A 21,051-nucleotide genomic window follows, 5' to 3' on the forward strand; every position below is an offset into this window, starting at 1 on the left:
TTAATACAGAGGCCAAGCCAAAACAACAGCTTATCGTCCAAACGCTTGTGTATCTCCTATGTAGGCCTAAGTACTTGTCAGTTGTGGGAAGTCTTCTACAAACAATTTTGTGTTCAGCTGCAAACTGACATGCATATTTAATAAGTCTTTGAACAAAAGACAATGCAAAACCCGTCACTGGTATTTGATTAGCCTCTGCGTGAATGTCGGTACATTAATCACATGAAACTTTTCCAGACACAAGCAATCACATGAAACCTTTTCAAACAGAGACTAACTGACCATAACTACTCTACCGCCCAACCAGCCATGTGACTTAAACCGGTAACTCTCGGTAGGGCCCTACCGAGAAAAATCGATAAAAATGGGCGGAGCAAAACATAACTAATATGGTATCTTTGTGAACAAAAAGTAGCAAATTAAACAGCTGGTTGAACACCTCCAAAATAGAACGTGCACGCCACATAATGTAAACATTGACTGCACGGTGACTTTACGTATACTATTTTCACCCAATTTTACGGTTTACTTTCCATACGATACATCCACTCATTTCCCCAATAGGTTTGTCTTGAACATAGACTTTTTCGAAGTCTTACTGGAGCAGAGGTTCGGCGCGGCGTCGCCTCGGATTTGTACAAACAGTGATGACGTTGCCAGGCGATCGATCGACACTCCTTAGTTCTCATGCGTCATGGTATACGTTTCTCGTCCGAAAACGAAGCGTTTGTCATTGTTTTCAGCGCGTTTTTGAATGATTCAACATAATGCATATCATGACAGTGGCAATAGCTATCCGCATCTTTGTATACGGGTAAACGATGCAGAAATCGTAGAAAATGTAGTTTTTCTGCCACGGGATCTATTATCGGGGTTTTCCTCGGCTCAGTCATAGTATATATAGTGTACATCACTCTTGCAGGGAGTCTTGATTGAAGATAATAATGAAGCACCGTTTTGTCCAAACGCCGTCCTAGAAATGCCGCATTTCAGGAAAGAACGGGAAAAATCAAAACAGTTCTGAAGGAACAGCAAATTCGCCTACTAGATGTCCAAATTTATCGAGTGTGGTTATTTCAATAGATGACGGACATTTACCACAATGCTCAACGGCCAGGTCGTCTACCAAATTTTGTAGAGCTTTTGTCTTACAAACAATCCTTTCCTCATTCGACCTTAGTTCAGCGAGGCAGGGCTGTGTCTCCATTATAAAACGTAGTTTTCCACAGTTCTTGGATGGTAGTTGTAGTTTCCTTTTCAAAATTTCGTTGTCTCATGAACTCGGCGCTGTCGGATGGGAGGGTACCGACGACTATTCCCCCGGCTTCGATTACAAGTTTTATGGTGACCGAAAGAAATGTGGTGTCGATTTGTTGTCTTATGATTATTTCAAAAAGCTTCTGAAAAGTACTTATTTTAGAAATCAAACCTGTTAATATTTAATCACCAAAAATAAAATCAGAATAAACTGATTTCATGAATTCTCGGAGCATTCGTTTCGATGTTCATCCCTCCTTATAAAATGGTGAGTTCTAGTATTTCGCTACTTTGAACGATCCCGCCAAAATCGAGTGCACTGCACTTCTACACTCTCCACGCAGTCGCGATACTAGTTCATTACAAACGCGTGGTAGTCAGAGTCAGACTGCTAATCACACTATGTCAGCTGGCTTTATGAAGATAGCGGTCACTGATGAGCACTAGAGGTAGCCTCGGGAATTTTCTTTGCCAGGAATGAATTGGAGCTAGCTGTGATGATGGGGATCGAGCGCGGACATTTGAGTGCAACTTATGGGACTGATTAGTATGTACGGTGACCTCAGCTGCCGCCGGCGACGTTTGTCAACTCGACGTCTGATCACTGAGATCAGCACAAGTGACCCAGCAGTGACGACCGAATATGCCGAAGGCGATTGCAGGCGTCAAAAAAATCCCGGTTTTGTCAGCACATTGAGGCTACTTGTTTTTTGAATTTTGACTTTGTTCGCTTTGTGTTACATAGGCATGCACGGCTTTTATAGATCGGAAAAGAAAATGTATATCACTTTTGGAAACAGCTAAGCGATACATGTAGTTACGCATATCGCATTGCGATGATTGCGCTTTCAACAGTACCGTGACTAGAGGGTAAAACTTGAAATTTGAAAAGAAGACAGAAGATATACAGACAGTGTAGACAAAGTGAAAGATCATGCCAGAATTTGTGCTGGTACTTGTCCGTGGTCTCAACCCGAACATACCAGACGTACTTTATGCCGGGCATGAATGACAGCATAGGCCTTCCTGTCTGTAAAATGTACGGCTCAGGTAGGCCAACATAAATGAAAACGGTCCTTTTCAGGACCAACAAATTTTCCAAAAAGAGAACTACCGAATCAAATGTGTTTGCATGTATTTGTTATACACAGTGTGTGTGCGTTTGTATCTTTCGGTACGCTCCGAGTATTTGGTGTTTTTCCCCGCCTTGAACAATCAACGCTACGTACGGAAAAAGTAAACAACGTATCGCTAATGACTCATTTGTAATTTGCATATCATGTCAATCATGCAGATTCAAACTGAACATCGAACGTTATACCGGCGATATTACCGGCAAATATTTATCCTTTTTCTGGTTCCAGACGTCATTTCAAATTTAATTTCGTCAGAAACCAAGTATATTGTGCTCCAAATACTTATACACATATCCCATAATTTCCAAGAAAAAAATTAATCGGTAGATTTCTAAATAACGGTTTTTATGGACGGCGTCCAGAGCGTACCGAGTACGTTTGAATATCCCACCATTATGACCACTCTCGTAGGTTCTCGCGCTTTTATACGGGAGTTGGGGCTTTAATATATTTCTTGGTTCTACAAATCGCAAGATTCCCCGATCATTTCATTTTACAACAAAATTTTTCATGCCAGTGAATGAAATCCTCAATACGTACAATTTGTGATTTCTTCAGCTCTCAATGCAGAAAAAATGCCATGTGCTGTGGTTAGTAGAAACTTACACTTGCATGAAAAAAATATCTTCCATAAAGAACTCAATACTACGTTCTTGGTTCTACAATATTTATTCAGTATATTTATGAGATGTCTAATTCTTTGTACACCTAAGTGAAAGTCACGCTCGTAACTTCCTTGGTAATAAGTAGTTGTCAGGCTTTTTCAGACATGTCCACTGCTTAGCTTGTAGCCAGCTAATAGCTGGCTAATAACAGCTAATAGCGGCTAAAAACGGCTAATAGCTTGAATAGCTCAATAGCCAGCCCATTTAGGCCGCGGGAGTTGTTAGCTGGTAGCCAGCTAATAGCTAGCTAAGAGTGGCTATTAGCGGCTAAAAACGGCTAATAGCTTGAATAGCTCAATAGCCAGCCCATTCCGACCTCAGGAGCCAGCCCATTCCGACCTCGGGAGTTGTTAGCTGGTAGCCAGCTAATAGCTAGCTAAGAATGGCTATTAGCGGCTAAAAACGGCTAATAGCTTGAATAGCTCAATAGCCAGCCCATTCCGACCTCGGGAGTTATTAGCTGGTAGCCAGCTAATAGCTAGCTAAGAGTGGCTATTAGCGGCTAAAACCAGCTAATAGCTTGAATAGCTCAATAGCCAGCCCATTCCCACTGCGGGAGTTTTTAGCTGGTAGCCAGCTAATAGCTGGCTAATAACAGCTAATAGCGGCTAAAAACAGCTAATAGCTTGAATAGCTCAATAGCCAGCCCATTGCGGCATCAGGAGTTTGTAGCTGGTAGCCAGCTAATAGTAAGCTAAGAGTGGCTATTAGCGGCTAAAAACGGCTAATAGCTTGAATAGCTCTATAACCAGCCCTACAATAATCATTTGTTTTTAGCTGAATAGCTACCTACTACGTTTATTAGCAGCTAAAAGTGTCCTGTGGAAATTAATAATAGCTTCAATAGCCAAAACAGCTAAATATAAGCTATTCTTATGGCTAACGTAGCTATTAGCTACCTAGCTATTTAGGGGGCTATTCAGCTATCCAGCATCCCGCACCCCACTCGTACGGGTCCTACTAATTACTGCCCGTCACTGCCCGTCACTGCCCGTCAGGAAATTAGCCTTCCAATTACTGTAATCAGTCGATATTTCAATACCAAAGACCACTACTCTTCGTAAAAACGAACGAAATAATATTCCAAGATCCGAAAAATGTTGATTTTCGAACGAGTAGCAACGCTAATCGTGTGATCGTACATGCATCACCATTGGCCATACATACTGCCCGTCGACGTCCGACCACTGCCCGTCACTGCCGTCGGGAAATTTACCTTTCAACGACTGTAATCAGTTGATATCTCATATCAAAACATTACTTACTATACAACCAAACAAAATTGTCGTCCCAGACCCCAACAACGTTGATTTGCGAACGAGTGGCAACGCTGATCGTAATCGATGTCCGAACACTGCCTATCATCACTGCCCGTCGAGTAGAGAACTTAGCGCTCCAATATTCACGTCAGTTCTGAGACAGGACTCGGCATTTGGAGTAAAACAGACTCTTATTTTGTAGCTTTCTATTATATAAGTGGTCTTTGGTATTGATATATCGACAGATTACAGTAATTTGAAGGCTAATTCCTGACGGGCAGTGACGGGCAGTGACGGGCAGTGACGGGCAGTAATTAGTAGGACCGTCCTGTACATCTAACCATAGACAGTAGAGGGGCCCCTCTACTGTCTATGATCTAACTCAGGATTGAAGCTCATAGTGTATAACTATTACTAACTAGTATGAACCCACAGAGATGGAGAACGAAATGTGCAGACCACAAATCAACGACTTTGTATGACTGTTCAATTGGAATGTGAAGTAAAGTCGATGAAGAAATTTGCCAAATAGATACACTCTGTGATAGGGGTAGCACCATTAGAGTTCATAGAACCAGTTCATTTCAGCTTATTCTCCTCTAAGTTCCATTACCCAACCCTTAATATCCACCACATGAAAGGTGAACACCTATGAGAAAGATGTACAGGAATACCCGGTAATACTAGTGGTCAGTGGCAGCCTGTGAATTCATATACTGCTGAAGTGGAACTGCCATGAGGACACCAAGAGTTCTCCATCGCCTGAAGTTGCTTCTCACAGTGTTAAGGATAGTGTCAGCATAACACCAATACATTTTTGATATGAAATTAGAAGAGATGAACAGGTATCACACACTGCACAACCCCTCAATTCTCAGGATTAGAAACCTAAAGAGGCATAAACCTAAAGGGACAAAGTCGGCCATTTTTCATGAAATTTGTTTGGTACAAGATACTACTTATATTGCTTGACATGCTGAAAGATAATGAATGGGTGACCATGCATATATTTGACCCCGGTTTTGGACATGATACATGAAACCATTGCGAAAATGAATTAATTGTCATGACCATCAATTCATTTTAGCGATGGTTTCATATAATTAGTCTAAACCCGGGGTTGAATATATGCATGCTCACCCATTCATTCAGTATCTTACAACATGTCAAACAATATAGGTAGTATCTTGCATCAAACAAAATTCATAAAAAATGGCCGACTTTGTCCCTTTAATACCTGAGATAGCTGCAAAATTGTAGCGCTACGGTGAGGCGGTCGGTGAATTTGTTTTTTGCGACTTCGCTCACCTGTAGCGCTACAATGCCGATGGCCCTATAGAGGTCAAAATAAGCGCATCCCACTGGACGAGATGTGTTGATGTGAAATGCTACATATTTACTGCATTTGGTCATACTGATTTATCACTACTGAAGACTAAACACTATACTGCACTATCCTTGTCATTTCTGGGGTTTGGAATTTGTTCAAACACAACGATCGTGTTCCAAAAACATTTCTGGGAAAACTTCTGGTAATGGTGGCTCCCAGAAACACGGATGCCCCACGCTCAATGTTTATGGAACGCGATCGACGTGTTTGAACAAATTCCAAACCCTATAAATGAAGAGATTAGTGTAGTAAAGTGTTTAGTCTTCAGTAGTGATAAATCGGTACGACCAATGCAGTAAATGTGTAGCATTTCACATCAACACGCCTCTTCCAGTGGGATGAGGGCCATCGGCATTGAAGCGCTACTGGTGAGCGAAGTCGCAAAAAAAAACCAAAAATCACCGACCGCCTCACCGTAGCGCTACAATTTTGCAGCTATACCTGAGATATTGTATATCTAAAAGCAAATAATTCCAGTACAAGAACCTGAACACACAGAATGGTAAAGTGTAGTGTACTCATGAAGTTGAACTCTCATTAAGAAGAGGTTGGTTGCGTCATTTAGGCTGTAACTTGTACTTAAATGAGAACGACAGATTTGATGTCAGTAGGATAGGTTTGGCATATGGCATATTAAACCATCGAAATGAAATAAAAACTTTTTTGTAGTTTTGTACTAGATATCATAATCAAAATCTTGCTCCTTGAATGATGTTTCATCTATGTTCAGCTGTGGCGTGATTTTCAGCAATTTGTCAAAGTGTACATGCACTGATAATACTTCTACTTTAGAAAATAGGTGGATTTGACATAGGTCAGCAGAAAAACATTTGGATGCGTAAGGTCCCTGTATCTTCCATGTCCTGCGTTTGTGAAAAATACTAACCTTAAATTCCCTCAGTCCAAAACTTTGTTTAGGGTATGTAGTACCCTTTATGCAAATACTATAGCATTAACTTCACCACCGTTTCCATCAACAGGTTTCTCTCTACTTTCTACTCAATGAACACTTCCAAAAATTCATATTCAACATATTCTTCTGCTGACATCATCAAACTAGTGCCACACCCAGAAGCATGTCATTCCCACGATATACCTGTGTATTAAGTTATGTCTATGTTATATATCAGTGCACCTATTTTGCACTGTTACTGTAGTGTCATGCTTGCAGATCTGATATATTAATAGCCACTCATTTTTGCAAAGTTGTGCAAAAATCCTGGCATCTTCTTGGCTGAAAAGTACATGCCTGCATGTCTTTGATGTAACATCACTTGTCAACCAAATCCTTTTTTCAATGAACATTTTTCTCTCTGAGTGTCTATTTTGCTGAGTGGGCAGAATTCATTGAAAAGGCTATAATTTACACATTGATCACACCTAATTTTTATGCATAATTTCTCATTTTGAATAGTCAATAGGCCTAATCTAATTCTTCAATCTATCTTATATCATGTTATAACTATTACATTTTCATAGGAATATTGCATAACAGAGTTTCACTTGTCACCAAATTAAATGCAAAGAAGGAATAGTGATGATACACATGTATACTGTGTATATCTTCTATTGTACAAAGCATAATTTTGAAAGGTAAAGGTAATTTGAAAGGTAATTAATTGTACAGATTTCAGGACACTCATTGTGCCGACTATTTGTGATGTTTTACTCAGCTGAGGAAAGATACTGGCAATTTCAACAGGAAATGCTTTAGAAGTTTGGCATGGGCCATTGATGAATTGTGACCTATGAAAGTACATCTCTGTTATCACAAAAAATAACATTTGTACATGTGAGTTTGCCTTTGTGCAAGTGATCTGGACATTGAAATATTTAGTGTAACCTTTGACCCCTATCAGCTGTTCATCTCCTTGCACAACATGACTTGCACAATACCAACCTATTTGTATTATGAGGGGTCAGTATACATTGTAATATGAACACAAATGTACATGTACAAATGGTGTACATTTTTACAACATGTATACTTTGTATGTACATGCAATACCAGTATGGTTTGAAGCATTTTGTCAAAATGCTTATATGAGATAAGAAGGATTTTTTCAGTTCTTATCATGTAATGTGTGACTCAGAGGCAACAAACGAATGTGATTTAGGCAACTTGCCTTTAGAGGAAATACTATGCAAAATGTATTTTATTGTTCCAGTTCAGTGAAACACTTACATTACTATTCAAATGTCAATATTGTACTAGCCTTTGTTGTAAGAACAATTTATATCAAGGTCAGTATGCTGGAAGGAAGAGCATGTAATACACGTTTCACACTGAAAAAAGTGTTTGCATGTTAGCACTGAACACTATCATATTCAGTTCTTCAATGACATTTATTCAGTTCTTCAATGACATTTAATCTTTCTTTTGCCAGGCACAATTACACCCTTACAAAGTCCTTTCACTTCTTTGTACAGATATGATATCTTGTGCGTGTTCCAACTCTGCTTTATCACAAATATTGCATGGTTGCTTTTACATCTCAACCAATTTGATCGCTGTGGTTGCACTGTTGATGTACTGGTATGATAAAATAGGCTTTGAATTAACATCTGCTAGAGCAGTTAACCATCAGATATATTCAATTAAGCAGTGTGTACACAATGTTAACCGCTGAAGGGATATATCTATACCAGGTAGACCTCTCAACCCAGTATTGTGCACACACAGCCCCCTACCTGCTGACCAATACCAGAGGCAAAGCATTCACTTCTCTCTGACAATAGTTGGCACTCTACGAAACACACTGAAGAATGCATACCTTCAGTAACCATAGCCATGCGGTCAATGTACAGGCACCATACAGTGTTCTCCCTGAATAAGGTAACAGGGGCGTGGCGCCCTCTTGTAAATTCGAGCGCCCCCTTGCCAGAAATGAAAAAGATTTATTTTTTTGAAAAATAAAACAATAAAATGTACGGGAAAAAAAGTTGACAGTGATTTACAAGCAAAATGCGAGCGTGAGCGTCGATCCTGCAGACTGCAAACGTAATTCTCATCGATCTTGCAAATCTCGCGAGTTTGTGATGTCATCCGAGATCATAAGCCCATGTGCAACTCATCGAAGGCAGCCATATTTGCATGGCTCAGTCCGTAACGTTACGTTAACCACGGCCCTATAGGGACCGTGCATTAGGTAACCGACTTAGCTGAGTAAACATGGCAAGGAGCTGGAGGTAACAAAGGACAGCAGAGTACACTGAAGTTTTTATAGGAGGTTAGAATTTCGTTAGTGTATTCCTTCCAAAAGCAAAACAACCTAATTTTAGGCTCGGTCGGACGTGTATCAGGATGAGAACACGTGAGTGTTATGGTGATAATTTTGACATCGATGAATAAATGTATGTCTCTAGACTCGCTATGTTTTCGTTTTCAAAAAATGTAATCTTCATTGAAATCCGTGAACTGTAATAAAAGTTATGGAACACTGTTTCAGATCTCTTTTCCTTTGTGTTTTTTATACGAAAAAAATCTGAAAAAATGCTCCCCAAGCCTGAGTTTTATGGTCACCGTGATCATTTTGACATCGATGAATAAATATATGTCTCTCGCTATGTTTTCGTTTTCAAAAAATGTAATCTTCACAATTGAAATCAGTGAACTGTAGTAAAAGTTATGAAACACTGTCTCAGATCTCCTTTCCTTTGAATTTTTTATACGAAAAAAATCTGAAAAAATACTCCCCAAGTGCCACCAAATAACACCATTTTAATCTCTGTTTTTCAAAAGCTCCAACGGCAGGAGGGGGGACACCCCCCTCCTGACCTCCCCCCGCGACCGCTTGCGCGGTCGCTTGTGGTGCTTCGCACCACGTCTTCGCCCTCTTCTAAAAATTCCTGGGGAGAACACTGCCATAAGTAATAGAACAGTCGGGAAACAGAGTTGGCTGTACATGTACAGTATGTGTATATGTATGCCTCTAGATCTAACAAGATTTGTATACATTAATCAGATTATATACTATTACTAGTACCTGTAATACACATAGAAAGGGTATATCATCTGTGAACCTTGAACACGATGAATGAATGCGCAATAATTTTAAAGAGATTGTTAATGTACTACAAGACAAGTCATTGCAGACAGTATTTGCACGTTACTACTGCATGTTCAATTGTTTATTACTTGGTTGAGAATCAAAGCTGTACAGACCTTGCCAACTGCCAGACTGAATTTGTCAAATGTTTATGCTGAGCTCTTGATATCTTAAAAAATGTGAAAAAGAAAGGTTCTGTGTAGTACATATGTGGTTCTGCTATTTCAATGGTAGCACTTTCAAACAATTGATGGTCAGTAAACAGATGAGACATATTGCAGCAAATGCAACTCATGGAAGCTAGTTTTATGTGCAAGTTGGTAAAAAACTGAGTATACATTCAACTGGTACATTCAATGTGATCATCCCAAACTGCATCTCTGCTGGAGAAAAAGGACTAATTTTTTTATTTAGACCAAGTATATATTCTACTCATAGGCTTTGAAATGTCAAATACCCTGCTCACAGGGTGAAAATGATAATAGAGGGGTGAGTGAGTGTGTGATCGGTCATAGCCTACATTCCTTTTCCGTCCGCTTGCCTCCGTGCCTCCGTCCCCTAGGAGGCAAGCGGACGGAAAAGGAATCTAGGCTAGATCGGTCAGTACAGGTTGTTAGAATTTGAGTTCAACTCTTTCCAATGATATTTCAGGTGCTGTGCTGCAAATGTTTGGAAGAAAAGGGGATGCATAGCCACTACTCATTGTTCTTTCACTGATGGCTACATTACTAAGCATGTTGTGGATTACATCAATTCAATGATGTCACAATTCTGTCATTAAATGCAAAAATAGATTCCTGTCCAAAATGTAGGACAAGCAGTGTCTGTACGCTTCCGGAAAGTCCTTGAGGGTCCTTGAGTTCCAAAGCCTTCCAGAAACTCTCGAAAAAATCCTGGAAAATGAAATTGAGTCTAGGAAAGTCCTTGGAAATTGATAATCCACAACAAATTTTTAAAAAACACAAGATGATCAGCGGAAATATTGTAGAAGTGATACCTGGAAAATGGTATTTTGTACCTCAAAAAGTTATGGAAAATTGCTGAAAAAGTCCTGTAAAGTCCTTGAATTTTAAGAAATTTTGAGTGTATGCACCCTGTACAAGACTTCCTGAAACTTTACCCACAATGTGTCCTGAAATGATATATTTTTAGCAATAAATTAATGTTATGACGAAAACCATTAAATCACATGTGACAATAAAGGGCAAAGAAAACCCGTTTTTGTTTGACCTCTGACCCCTCCCCTTAATGTAAGTAACAATTTGACACCAGAAGTGTGATTTAAACTGCCCTCAAATGTGATACAGTATTGAAATAGGTTGTTTGAAGTTTACACCAGTTACAGATTGTTAACAACTAACATTTTGAAACAAAATATAAATGGCAATCTCCGTTTGTCTAAAACTGTGCACATTAATCAAAATAGAATATCATCCACTTTTTAATTCTCCACGGCCTCATACATACCTACACATGATCAACCATTTTTTTTTAGGTAGATGTTTGTAGCTAGAGAAATTCCAGATAAAAACTGACCAAGGGAATTCATAATACCATCATCAAAACCACAAAACATTTAATATTGCACATGTACATGTATATTCAATATACTGCACATGTTAATTGTACTTTATTTGAAAGTAACCTATTAAACATACTTGAAGGAAAACATTTTGATTTCTTTTTCCCCTCAGATCAGTCAAGATGTTGAGGAGGAAGAGAGCATGTCTCCAGTGATCATGGCCTTGGTAGTTCCACCCCCGTCTCCAGAAGACACAAGACCCAGCACGCCAACGCCACCAGGTGAGCAAATATGGTTACCTACCCCTTTGTTGAGTCATCCAACATCACTTGCACTGAATGGCACTACAGACATTTGGCATTCCAAAAAACCAACAGAGCGGAAGTCTCAACAATTTCAAAAATCTCCCCCCAAAATTTTTTTTCCTACACGGACAACCTTGCAACTGTACAATGATACATTGTTCCATTGAAATATTTTGCTCTTTTGTTCTCCATTGTCATGAATTGAGATTGTTGTTTGAAACATTAGTATGTTTTTGTCATTTCACCTGTAATGGAGACATTATGGAATGTTATCCCCAATAATGGAGACACAGAATGTTAGTCCCCAGTGTTATTGTCCATGTGTTGTTGGCATGATACGTTCCCACAGTAAAATGTATTTGTAATGTATACAATGTATTATTATAACACATTCCTTTTTTCTGGAGGGTAATTTACTCTCCCTGTCCCATTAACCAAATGTATCATGCCAAAATTCCAGTGTTTGAAATCATTTTGAGTTGACATTGATTAATGGGCCATCTTTATGAAATCGCAATTCATTTTAGCTATGGTATTTTAACCCTTTTCCTGCCAGACAGTATCACTTCCCTATCAGCCAAGTCGGTAAAAAGCGGTATTGAGCCAAAACATGACTTATTTTCACCCATTTGGCTTGGTATGTTATAGCATCTTTAGTCCAAAAAAATCAAGTTTACAATATTTATGTTTGCAACAGCCTTCAAATGTACAGTATTATGTTAAAATACATCATATGGAACATGTTGTTTCATTAATTTTAACTATCTTGACCTGGTGGTGAAATATGGACTTGGCAGGAAAAGGGATTAATAATAAAGAAATAAATCTCTTTGGATATGGCAAAGACTGCAAACAGGTGTTGTCTACAGAGTATACTGGTGTATATTGTATTTTGAAGTGACTACTGTGGGAGAACGATTCTACCTGAAATTTGTACTGGGTTGTTCAGAAAAATTATTAGAATCAGAACTTACCTTATAATATGCTAAAAACAGTTCTAAAATGAACTACAATCATGAGAAATGAACTGCTATTGTTAGAAATGAGGTACAAGCATGAGAAATTGCACTGAATTATTGAAAGATAAAAGGCTGTGGTTGGAGTTTAATTTACGAACAAAACTAAAAATAGCCTAAGTGTGTTACATCTGTTGCAAAAACCTGTGTTTCAATCATGTATTGTTGTTGTGATAGTATGGTGAACGCCCTTGATATCGCACAAGTCATGTAGTCAGAGAGAGATCCATTCTCCAATCCTCCGTTGCTGTTACCTATCCTTGATGGAATCTGTTATCAAATTGATCTTCTCACAATTGAAAAATGTGAACCCAAAGTCAATTGTTTCAAAGATTACATTTTAGGCAGGAACTCTCTTGCATTTGGCACTTTCTCCACCAATATCAGATTGGTAAAATCACACTGTTTTCAGGGACTGTATTGGTTTGACACTATCAGACCAAGTCACAGCCCTGAGGTCCAGGCATTCAACATAGCTTCTGATCCGTAAAGTAACTCCACATGTGACGTACACTGATGTGCCCTCACCGAGCTGCTACACATAGCTCAAAATCAGTGTAGCTCTTAAAATCATGACAGGAGACGGTCATAAACTGAGTAGACAATAAGGGGCTGTGAGAGTCTAGTAGTAAGTAGTACACTCACTGTATTACATGCAAACAGTGCCAAGTTATATTGATATCCATGATTCATACGATACTTATCCAAGTCACTGATGTTCACACTGTGTCTTGCTTGCCTCTTCCACAGAAGATCCAAAAGATGAAAATGACCCACCGCCATACAATGTAGCAACAACTCTGCCTAGTTACGATGATGTGCAAAAACAGAAAGAAACAGAACCATTGGTGGTGAGTACTATCACTGGGAAAAAGAGAGTCCTTTATTTTTCACCTGGGCATTTACAAGATATTCAATCTTGACAAAGGGTGTAGTTTATAGCCTGCTATACAAAGCTCTCTCTGAGAGCTGAAAACGTTATGATGGTACCATTAAGAACGAACTCTAGAGGGCGATGTGATCTACAATTGGGATAATTCCAAAACCTTGCTCCCTCATGTAAGTGACCTTGTACTGTGCACCTTTTCATGAGGTCAGTGACCCGTGTACCTAGTTAATGAAGGTGATACACAAAAGAGGCAGCTTGCGGCAGACATTTTTAAATGGTCACCAATCTGTACATGGATGAGTGGGTTTTGACATGGGCTTGAGAAATTCTCCAACTGCCTGAAGAAAGATATCAACTTTTTATGGCTTCATAAAATACTTATTTGACTACCCTTGGTTGTGAAATAGAAACGCAAAATATTGGTTAAAGTTTTGAAGATATATGTAGGGTATCCAGATGAAATACATTGACATGGTAATTCAGGTTGACATGGCAGATCAAGCAGCTCAAAGGCATCATAATTAACAAGTGGCCAGTTGACAGTAGTTTGGAAACTTTCAACATTATTCTTTCATTGCAAGACATATCTATTTTGTAGTGTCTATGGCTAAAAGGTTCTGGAGTTTCCTACAACATTACACATACAAGCACCAAAAGTGGTTATAAATAAAGGAAATTACCTGAAGTGATGCATATAACAACATGAAAAGACTTTGAATCAGTTTACTGTTTTTCTGACTCTCTTTCATGAGAATAAGTAAAAAATGATGTGATTTAAAATGATGCCACAATTATTTCTCAGAATTATTTTCAGTAAAAATTGGTGTTCACCTTTATTTGTTACCATACTCTCAATGCAATACAATACTGCTCCTCAAAGTTTCGAAAAAACATTTGTTGATGTATGTGTATGTGCATGATGCACTGCACTGGAAGAAATTTTTCACAGAGGACCGAGAAAACATCTTTTTGCTATATATCGAGTGTGCTTGGGTCTGCAACATCTCACTGGCTTCAGAGAAGGAGCTGAATTTGATTGTTACAGACTCCCAAGTACTGTGCCTCTTGTTAACATTACCAGTTGACTACAAACCTCTCTGATGCCAATATCCATAAACACTTTTCTAAAACACCCATGTCAATTCACCCAAACCACAAGGCTATAAATTGAGAAACTTCATTGCATTCTGGGCTGTTTCACCTCCTTTCCTTTCTTCTGAAACAAAAAACCTTATGTTCCACATAGACTGGCCATGGTTTTTGTGCTGCTATTTTTAACAGCGCTGAATTCAATCCAATTTCTCACAAACATTGTAAATCACAGCAGTTTTTTGTCACCTGGTGACAGTTCAATTACCCGGCTGTGGACAGCCTGACCTCAGTCTTGGGTTGATAAATGATGTCATGTGACCTCCAGGTTGCCATGGCAACTTTTGAGGAAAGGTGATCCGTTGTGATGCTGTTTCTTCCTGTTGACTTGAAATCTGCATTCCAACGGTGCAGTTGAGTGGAATGGCTCAAAAGGTTTTCTCCCTTTGATTATTAAAACCACAATGTGTGCACTGTGATGTAGAGCTAAAGCTCCTTCTACTTATGCTGTCCATTTTACAAATTCGACAATTTGAGTTCACAGTGCATAGTTTCTCTTATTGATAATCGTGCTGCTACCATAGCACACTTAGAGCATTATTACTTTCAGTTGACTGGAAAGGAATGAAAAACTTCCAGAGTGATATGCTTCTAGAGCATGTGAATTTACTTGTAAAGGTGTAAAATATGCATGTACTCGCCCAGGTGACATGAGTTTATTTGAATTCTGTGTGTGGAGAGTTATTTGCCCAGCTGTTAGATATCCAAATCTTAAGTATTTCCAATACACCTTGTGTCTATCATCAATGGAAGCAAATCTAATGTGATGACCTAGCAAAACCAGTTATGTATGTCTGCATATATCTCTGCATATGGGTGAACCTTTCTTGTATGTGTATGTGTGCAATGCATGTGAATGCACATATTGGTTGGGGTGTGTAGATGTATGTTGTCGTGTGTATTTAAACTTCAGATTTGAGTCATATCTGTAAATCTGTCTAGTCTGAGTAAAAGCATGTTTGTCAGTTTAATGAGACTCTGACCAACACAATCTGTGGTACACAGAATGCAATGCAGTGATTGTTGACAGATGAGCTCCTGTTCAGACTACTTTCAGCAAATAAAAGTGGATATTATACATGCATGCAGGCTGTACTGACACCTGAACACTGAGCTAATGACATCATCGTCGGAGTAATACCAGAAAGTGTATCTTAAAAGAAAGCATAACAGAAATAATTGACAATACATGAACAGTGACAGCCATTGGAGCTATAAATGTCTATGTTGTGTGTTGATGAACAAGTGCCTGTCTTGCTAGTGTAACATTGCGTGTACATTAGCTTGTAATTGTTCAGAGGTACCTGTGTCTTTATCACAGCTACATTTTGTAATCTCCTTGTGTTTCTCTGTTTGCCATCATGTGTCTGAGTGAATTTTACCATATGTTTATCAAAACCATGATACTGAGCTACGCATATTATTACCCTAATCAACCCATCAATGTCTTTTCTCTTTTCAGAATGACTATGAGAGTGGTGGCAGGGAACGTGACATTGACATGGACTTGGGAGGAGATGTTATGTTTATCTGTACCTTCATCAGTAAGTCAATGGTTGTTCATATCGCACAGAAATCTTCTGTTTGTGTCAAAATTTTGTACAGGCAGCAAACACAAGGATGGATGAGTGTATTTCCTTGTCTCGGGTTCAGATTTGTTTACAGTCTACCAATGTATCAAAGTCTTTCAACATCTTGAATTTCAAAAACACTCAGTTTGTTCCAACATCGATCGTGTTTTCTCAGAAAGGATCAAAAATAATAAACTTAATCAGCGTTTGTGCTGTAGTCACAGGGAAAAGATGTTAGTCCCCTTGGGTAGGGGGTGGGGATGGGAGGTTGGGGTTCTTTGTGCATTCTGTGCTGTAGTCCAAGTAGACCATCAGCTGCGTGAAGAGGGACAAAGTAAGTAAACCAACCTAATGTCAGAAAGCAAATGAAATTTTTGATAAAGCAATTTTATCGTTTAATGATTTTTTATGTATTTGCTGTTCATCAGATTTCGTTATATCCTACATAGACATGCATTAGTGTCTCTGTTTCAGAGGCATCTTTGATTCTTGGCAATATAAATGGAACCAGCACAGCATGAGTTCTGATAATTATTAACACTGTTCATTGATTTTTTCAGTCGGTCTAAAATTTTAATGAGGTTGCAGAATTCAGTCTTGCTTGAAATTTTACTTCTAGAAATATCAGCAGTGTCAAAGGTCGTAGTTTACTATTCCCTCCCCACTCCCACCCCCTTATCTGGTAGAAATAGTGTACTCCCCCCACTTTCTGTTGTAAGTGTACTATTTCCCTCCCCTTCCTTTCTGTTATAATAGTGTACTGCCCTGGCCCACCGTTCTGTTCTATATGAAGTTGTTACAGACATGTAAAAAAACAATGCTAAATGGCTAAAATCTGTCAATAGCAATACACTTGTCGCATGTCTTCATCTGGCACTGTTGAGTTCATGAATAGCGTACTTCATGCACAACATATGATGATAGCTCTAGCTAGCCACTCAAAATGACTGCAAAATTTTGCAGCACATTAAGTAACATAACACAGAAAGGGAATTGTGTGTAAATTTTTTATCTTCTTCATTCTGGCCATATGACCTTTGAGCAGAGTCCGAATTGACCATATCCCTGGCAGATGTCTCAGCCTCTGGCTGTGTGTTGTTTGTTCACATATTTTGAAACAAATCCAACCTTATGTTCCAATAAAATGTCACAGCGGCACTATCTCCAAGTAAAAATGAAGAATTGTTAACCACAGGCAAAAATCAATAACGTTAACAGCGTGATCTTCCTCCTTCACATGCCAATAACAAGCACACAGCTAGCATGGCCTGTAGTTTACTGCTTTCAGTTGTGTGAGTCGAGATCTCTCAGTTCAACTGGCAGCGTCATGTCTGAGGTGGAAGAGTTTCTACAAGCAAATGGTTTGTTGAGTCCCAGAACTTTGTCACCTACGAAACAGATGCGGCAAAGTTTGTTGTCCACTTTGACAGAATGACAAAACAAATAAAATATAAAACACTCTTCAAAATAGCCTCAGGGAATGATCCAGTATATCGTCTCCACTCTGTTTCACCTTTTGTTTGTTTTGTTTGTTTGTTTTTTTTTAGTCGCTTTCATCTTCAACTGGATTGGCTTGTTGTTTTCCTTCTGTATGACAACAACTGTCGCCGGTCGCTACGGTGCTATTTCAGGGTTTGGCCTCTCCATTGTCAAATGGGTTGTAATCATGATGGTGAGTTATTTGTGTGTTTTTTTTGTCCTTTCTTCACGTTTTCTCATCGCAACCAAATACAGGAGGATTTATGATACACAGCTTTCTTGTGCTGTGGTATGTACTGTACACGCCCTGTGTGGCATCCTTCCAAGTGTGGTGTGCGTCTTATATGTCAGAAATTCAGCGTCAAAGTCTGAAATTTGTCTGCTTCAAACCAGGGCATTCATTTTACAAGGGAGTTGATTTTCAGAATTATCATACACATACATCTGTTAAGTTTCTCACCAGTTATTCTCTGAATCAAATTATAGTCGTGGTTTTGGCCGAGGGAAATTGATGAGTCAAATGATGACTTAGCACCAATGAAAGGAAAGCTCTTCATCATTCACAACTACATGATTTCTTCACAACCATCAAATAAAAACCAGTGTTGTCTCGTACTTTCTGAAGTGCTGAAAATGCCATGCTGTTCAAACAAGTCTGAAGATAAAGTAAAAAATGAACAAACGTGTAGTGAAATATAAATTACAATGCAAGGGTAGCAGGGAATGGTCAAATAAATCGCCTCCACTCTATTTCACCTTTTATTTGTTCAGCTTTTATTTGCCCTTTTTATTGGGCCTGTTTCATATCACACTAATTTGATGACGAAGTGAAATCAGCGTAAAAGAATTCCTTAAAAACCCAATCATCTGTAATTCAAAAGCAGTTTCATGGTTTTTGTCACATTTTTTTGCTTTAAACGTAATATGTTTTCATTGTGTGATGTTTATTACAATGAGATACCACTTTGATCTTGACAGTTTCTCAATTACCAGGAATCCTTTCAGCAAACAAGTTCTTGTTTTCTTTCGGAGAAGTCTTTGCAAGGCTATAAGAATGGACAGAGTAAAAATGAATACCATTTGTGTTAAGTTTATTTGCACTTTAAAAATATTTCAGAAACCTCACTGGTGAAATGCCCGCGTAGAAGGAAGATTTCGTTAGTTGTGATTTTAATCTGGGCATTTCAGATTTTGGGGCTTCAATACTACCAATACAGTTCAGAAAGTTCATATTATTAGCAGTTTTAATCCTGCATTTGGTTGATATTCACAGCACACAGCAAGTTTGAACAACTACGTGGACACTTTGCCGTGTTTGTGGTGGATTCTCCTCATACTAGGTGAGTTCAAAACAGTTCTGAAACACCTGCATGTTCGGAAGCATTGAGACAGTGCCACCTGGCTTGAGCTCCCCATGTGTGCTGAGTCCAGGTCTAACTCTAGGTGGCGCTGTGACATACTTGCCACAGTGACAGTTGCTCAGCCCAGTTTTGTGGCATAAGTGACAATAGAAAAGGAAAACAGGTGCTAATCTGTACAATAGCAGTCCTTGTTTCTGAACCATTCACACTGTTGATTTACACTCAACAATTTCATCTCTCTCCTTTCCAGGATTGATGCTGTTCCTCCGAGGTGCTATCATGTACGTGAAAGTCAAGCGGCAATTTACAACCGGCATCCGAACCCGCTTCAACTATTTTTATATTTACTGATCTGCGAACTCTGACAACCTCTAAATGTAATATATGTTGAGAAATAAACCCAAGTGCAGTGCAGGCTAGCAGCAACTCAGAATCACCAAGATAGGTAGCACTGATACCCCTATCTCATTCTTTCGTTTTCATTTGTCTGTTTCACTACATATTTTTGATGGGAACAGTTATTTTGGGTTGGCTTGATCGTATGTCTGTTATAGCATTTAAAGTTGGGAAAACAACATATTCAACTATTTAATAATGACAAAAAGCAGTAAGCCATATTTCTGAGTTTTTACATCTGCATGCATGTTTATCGCTACATCATACTCATTATGAAAACTTTGTGCGTTATTGTGGAAATTTAAAATGAATTTGTAAGAATGTTTTTTCAAGTCCTAAATCATGTTTTGAAAAAGTTTAAGAAAAATTTGATTCGTCAACTTTCACAACTGATATAGCCAAATAGTTTCCTTGTACTCATGTCATTTAGTGTGTAGTTTGAGGGCGCTGTTTGATCAGCAACTCATGTCCCATGCCACAAGTCACTGCACATTATAATGTAACTACATTTACTTAAAATTACACAGAGAGTGAAGTCTAATTTATTTCATATCGATAGTATAAAATATTTTATTGCCAAGTGGTGATATGAACATTGAAGAAGCTTGGGGCAAAGTGTTTAAAGAAATCCTGTTTAAAGTAAGTTAGTCGTGAGTGGATTGAATATTCCTCAGATACAACTCACAACTTGAAAAGTCGCTACTCTTAGATTTCTTACCGTAGCATCTATGAATAATTATGTCTTACGATAAATGTTTCAATTCAAATTATAGTGGGATAAAATTGATTATTAAAAAACAAGTATGTTGCCGATGTGTGTTGCTTAATCACATTAATAGTGTGATTCTGTTAGATGTTTTCAAATTGTGAATTGACCCATCCCCTCCCTTGTAAGAAAAATTTATTCTGTAATCATAAAATCCGTGACTCTGAAAACCTCGGTACTGTTGGACGCTTTAAAAGAGAACCAAAATGGTACTTCTTCGGAAGAGTGCAGGTTTTACAAGTTCAGATTTTAAAAGCAGTAAGTTGAGCTTACAGGGTCAAGTACAAATGTAATATAGGTCAGATTGTCTGTCCCATCAGGAGTCTCTTTGGTCGGTTGCAGATTAAATATTACGTGTGAACGTTTTACAACAGCTTTGTCGGACAAGGAAAAAAAATCAGTGCTAGGAAATTGCAGGAAGTTGAATGTCTGCATTTCTTTTGTTTTTGACTGAAGTCAGCTTAGCCACTCTTTCAAATAACCCTGGGCCTGTCCTGTCTCGTTAATCACTCCTGCATTCTATTGACAGCAGTCCATTGTTCCTAGCTTCTTCTTGTTTTTGTCTTTACACCTGAAGTTTGATCTCCTTTTCATCGGTGCTTCCTGTCTGTCTCAATGCTAAGCTGCAACTGTAATGCGTAAATGGCCGCTTCTGCAGATCTTTGGGGTCCAAGCTTTTTCATCAAGAGCCCCCAAAGTGTTTTTAAGTTCAAAGCGTGGGCCATTGTCACGGCTCTGAGTAAATGCATCCTGTGTGGGGTGAATAGATGCCAGTGCTTTCCATTAGCACTGTCCTTGTTCAGAGAGAAGACAGTGCAGATAATATATCCATTGAAATAAA

At 38.7% G+C, this 21,051-nt stretch overlaps 1 protein-coding gene across 1 annotated transcript in view; it reads left to right on the forward strand.

Moving 5' to 3' along the window:
• The window catches only part of LOC139131024 (NEDD4 family-interacting protein 1-like), a 21,626-nt gene extending 1,381 nt beyond the window's left edge, over positions 1 to 20,245 (forward strand). The window contains exons 2-7 of the mRNA XM_070696927.1: positions 11,451 to 11,559; positions 13,350 to 13,450; positions 16,100 to 16,181; positions 17,756 to 17,880; positions 18,961 to 19,027; positions 19,299 to 20,245. Coding sequence (XP_070553028.1) covers positions 11,451 to 11,559; positions 13,350 to 13,450; positions 16,100 to 16,181; positions 17,756 to 17,880; positions 18,961 to 19,027; positions 19,299 to 19,399 — 585 coding nt within the window. The 3' untranslated portion in view covers positions 19,400 to 20,245. The remainder of the gene's footprint in view (positions 1 to 11,450; positions 11,560 to 13,349; positions 13,451 to 16,099; positions 16,182 to 17,755; positions 17,881 to 18,960; positions 19,028 to 19,298) is intronic.
• The last annotated feature ends 806 nt before the right edge of the window (positions 20,246 to 21,051 follow it).

The sequence above is a fragment of the Ptychodera flava genome, chromosome 4, assembly GCF_041260155.1.
Source record: "Ptychodera flava strain L36383 chromosome 4, AS_Pfla_20210202, whole genome shotgun sequence".
Classification (NCBI taxonomy): domain Eukaryota; kingdom Metazoa; phylum Hemichordata; class Enteropneusta; family Ptychoderidae; genus Ptychodera; species Ptychodera flava.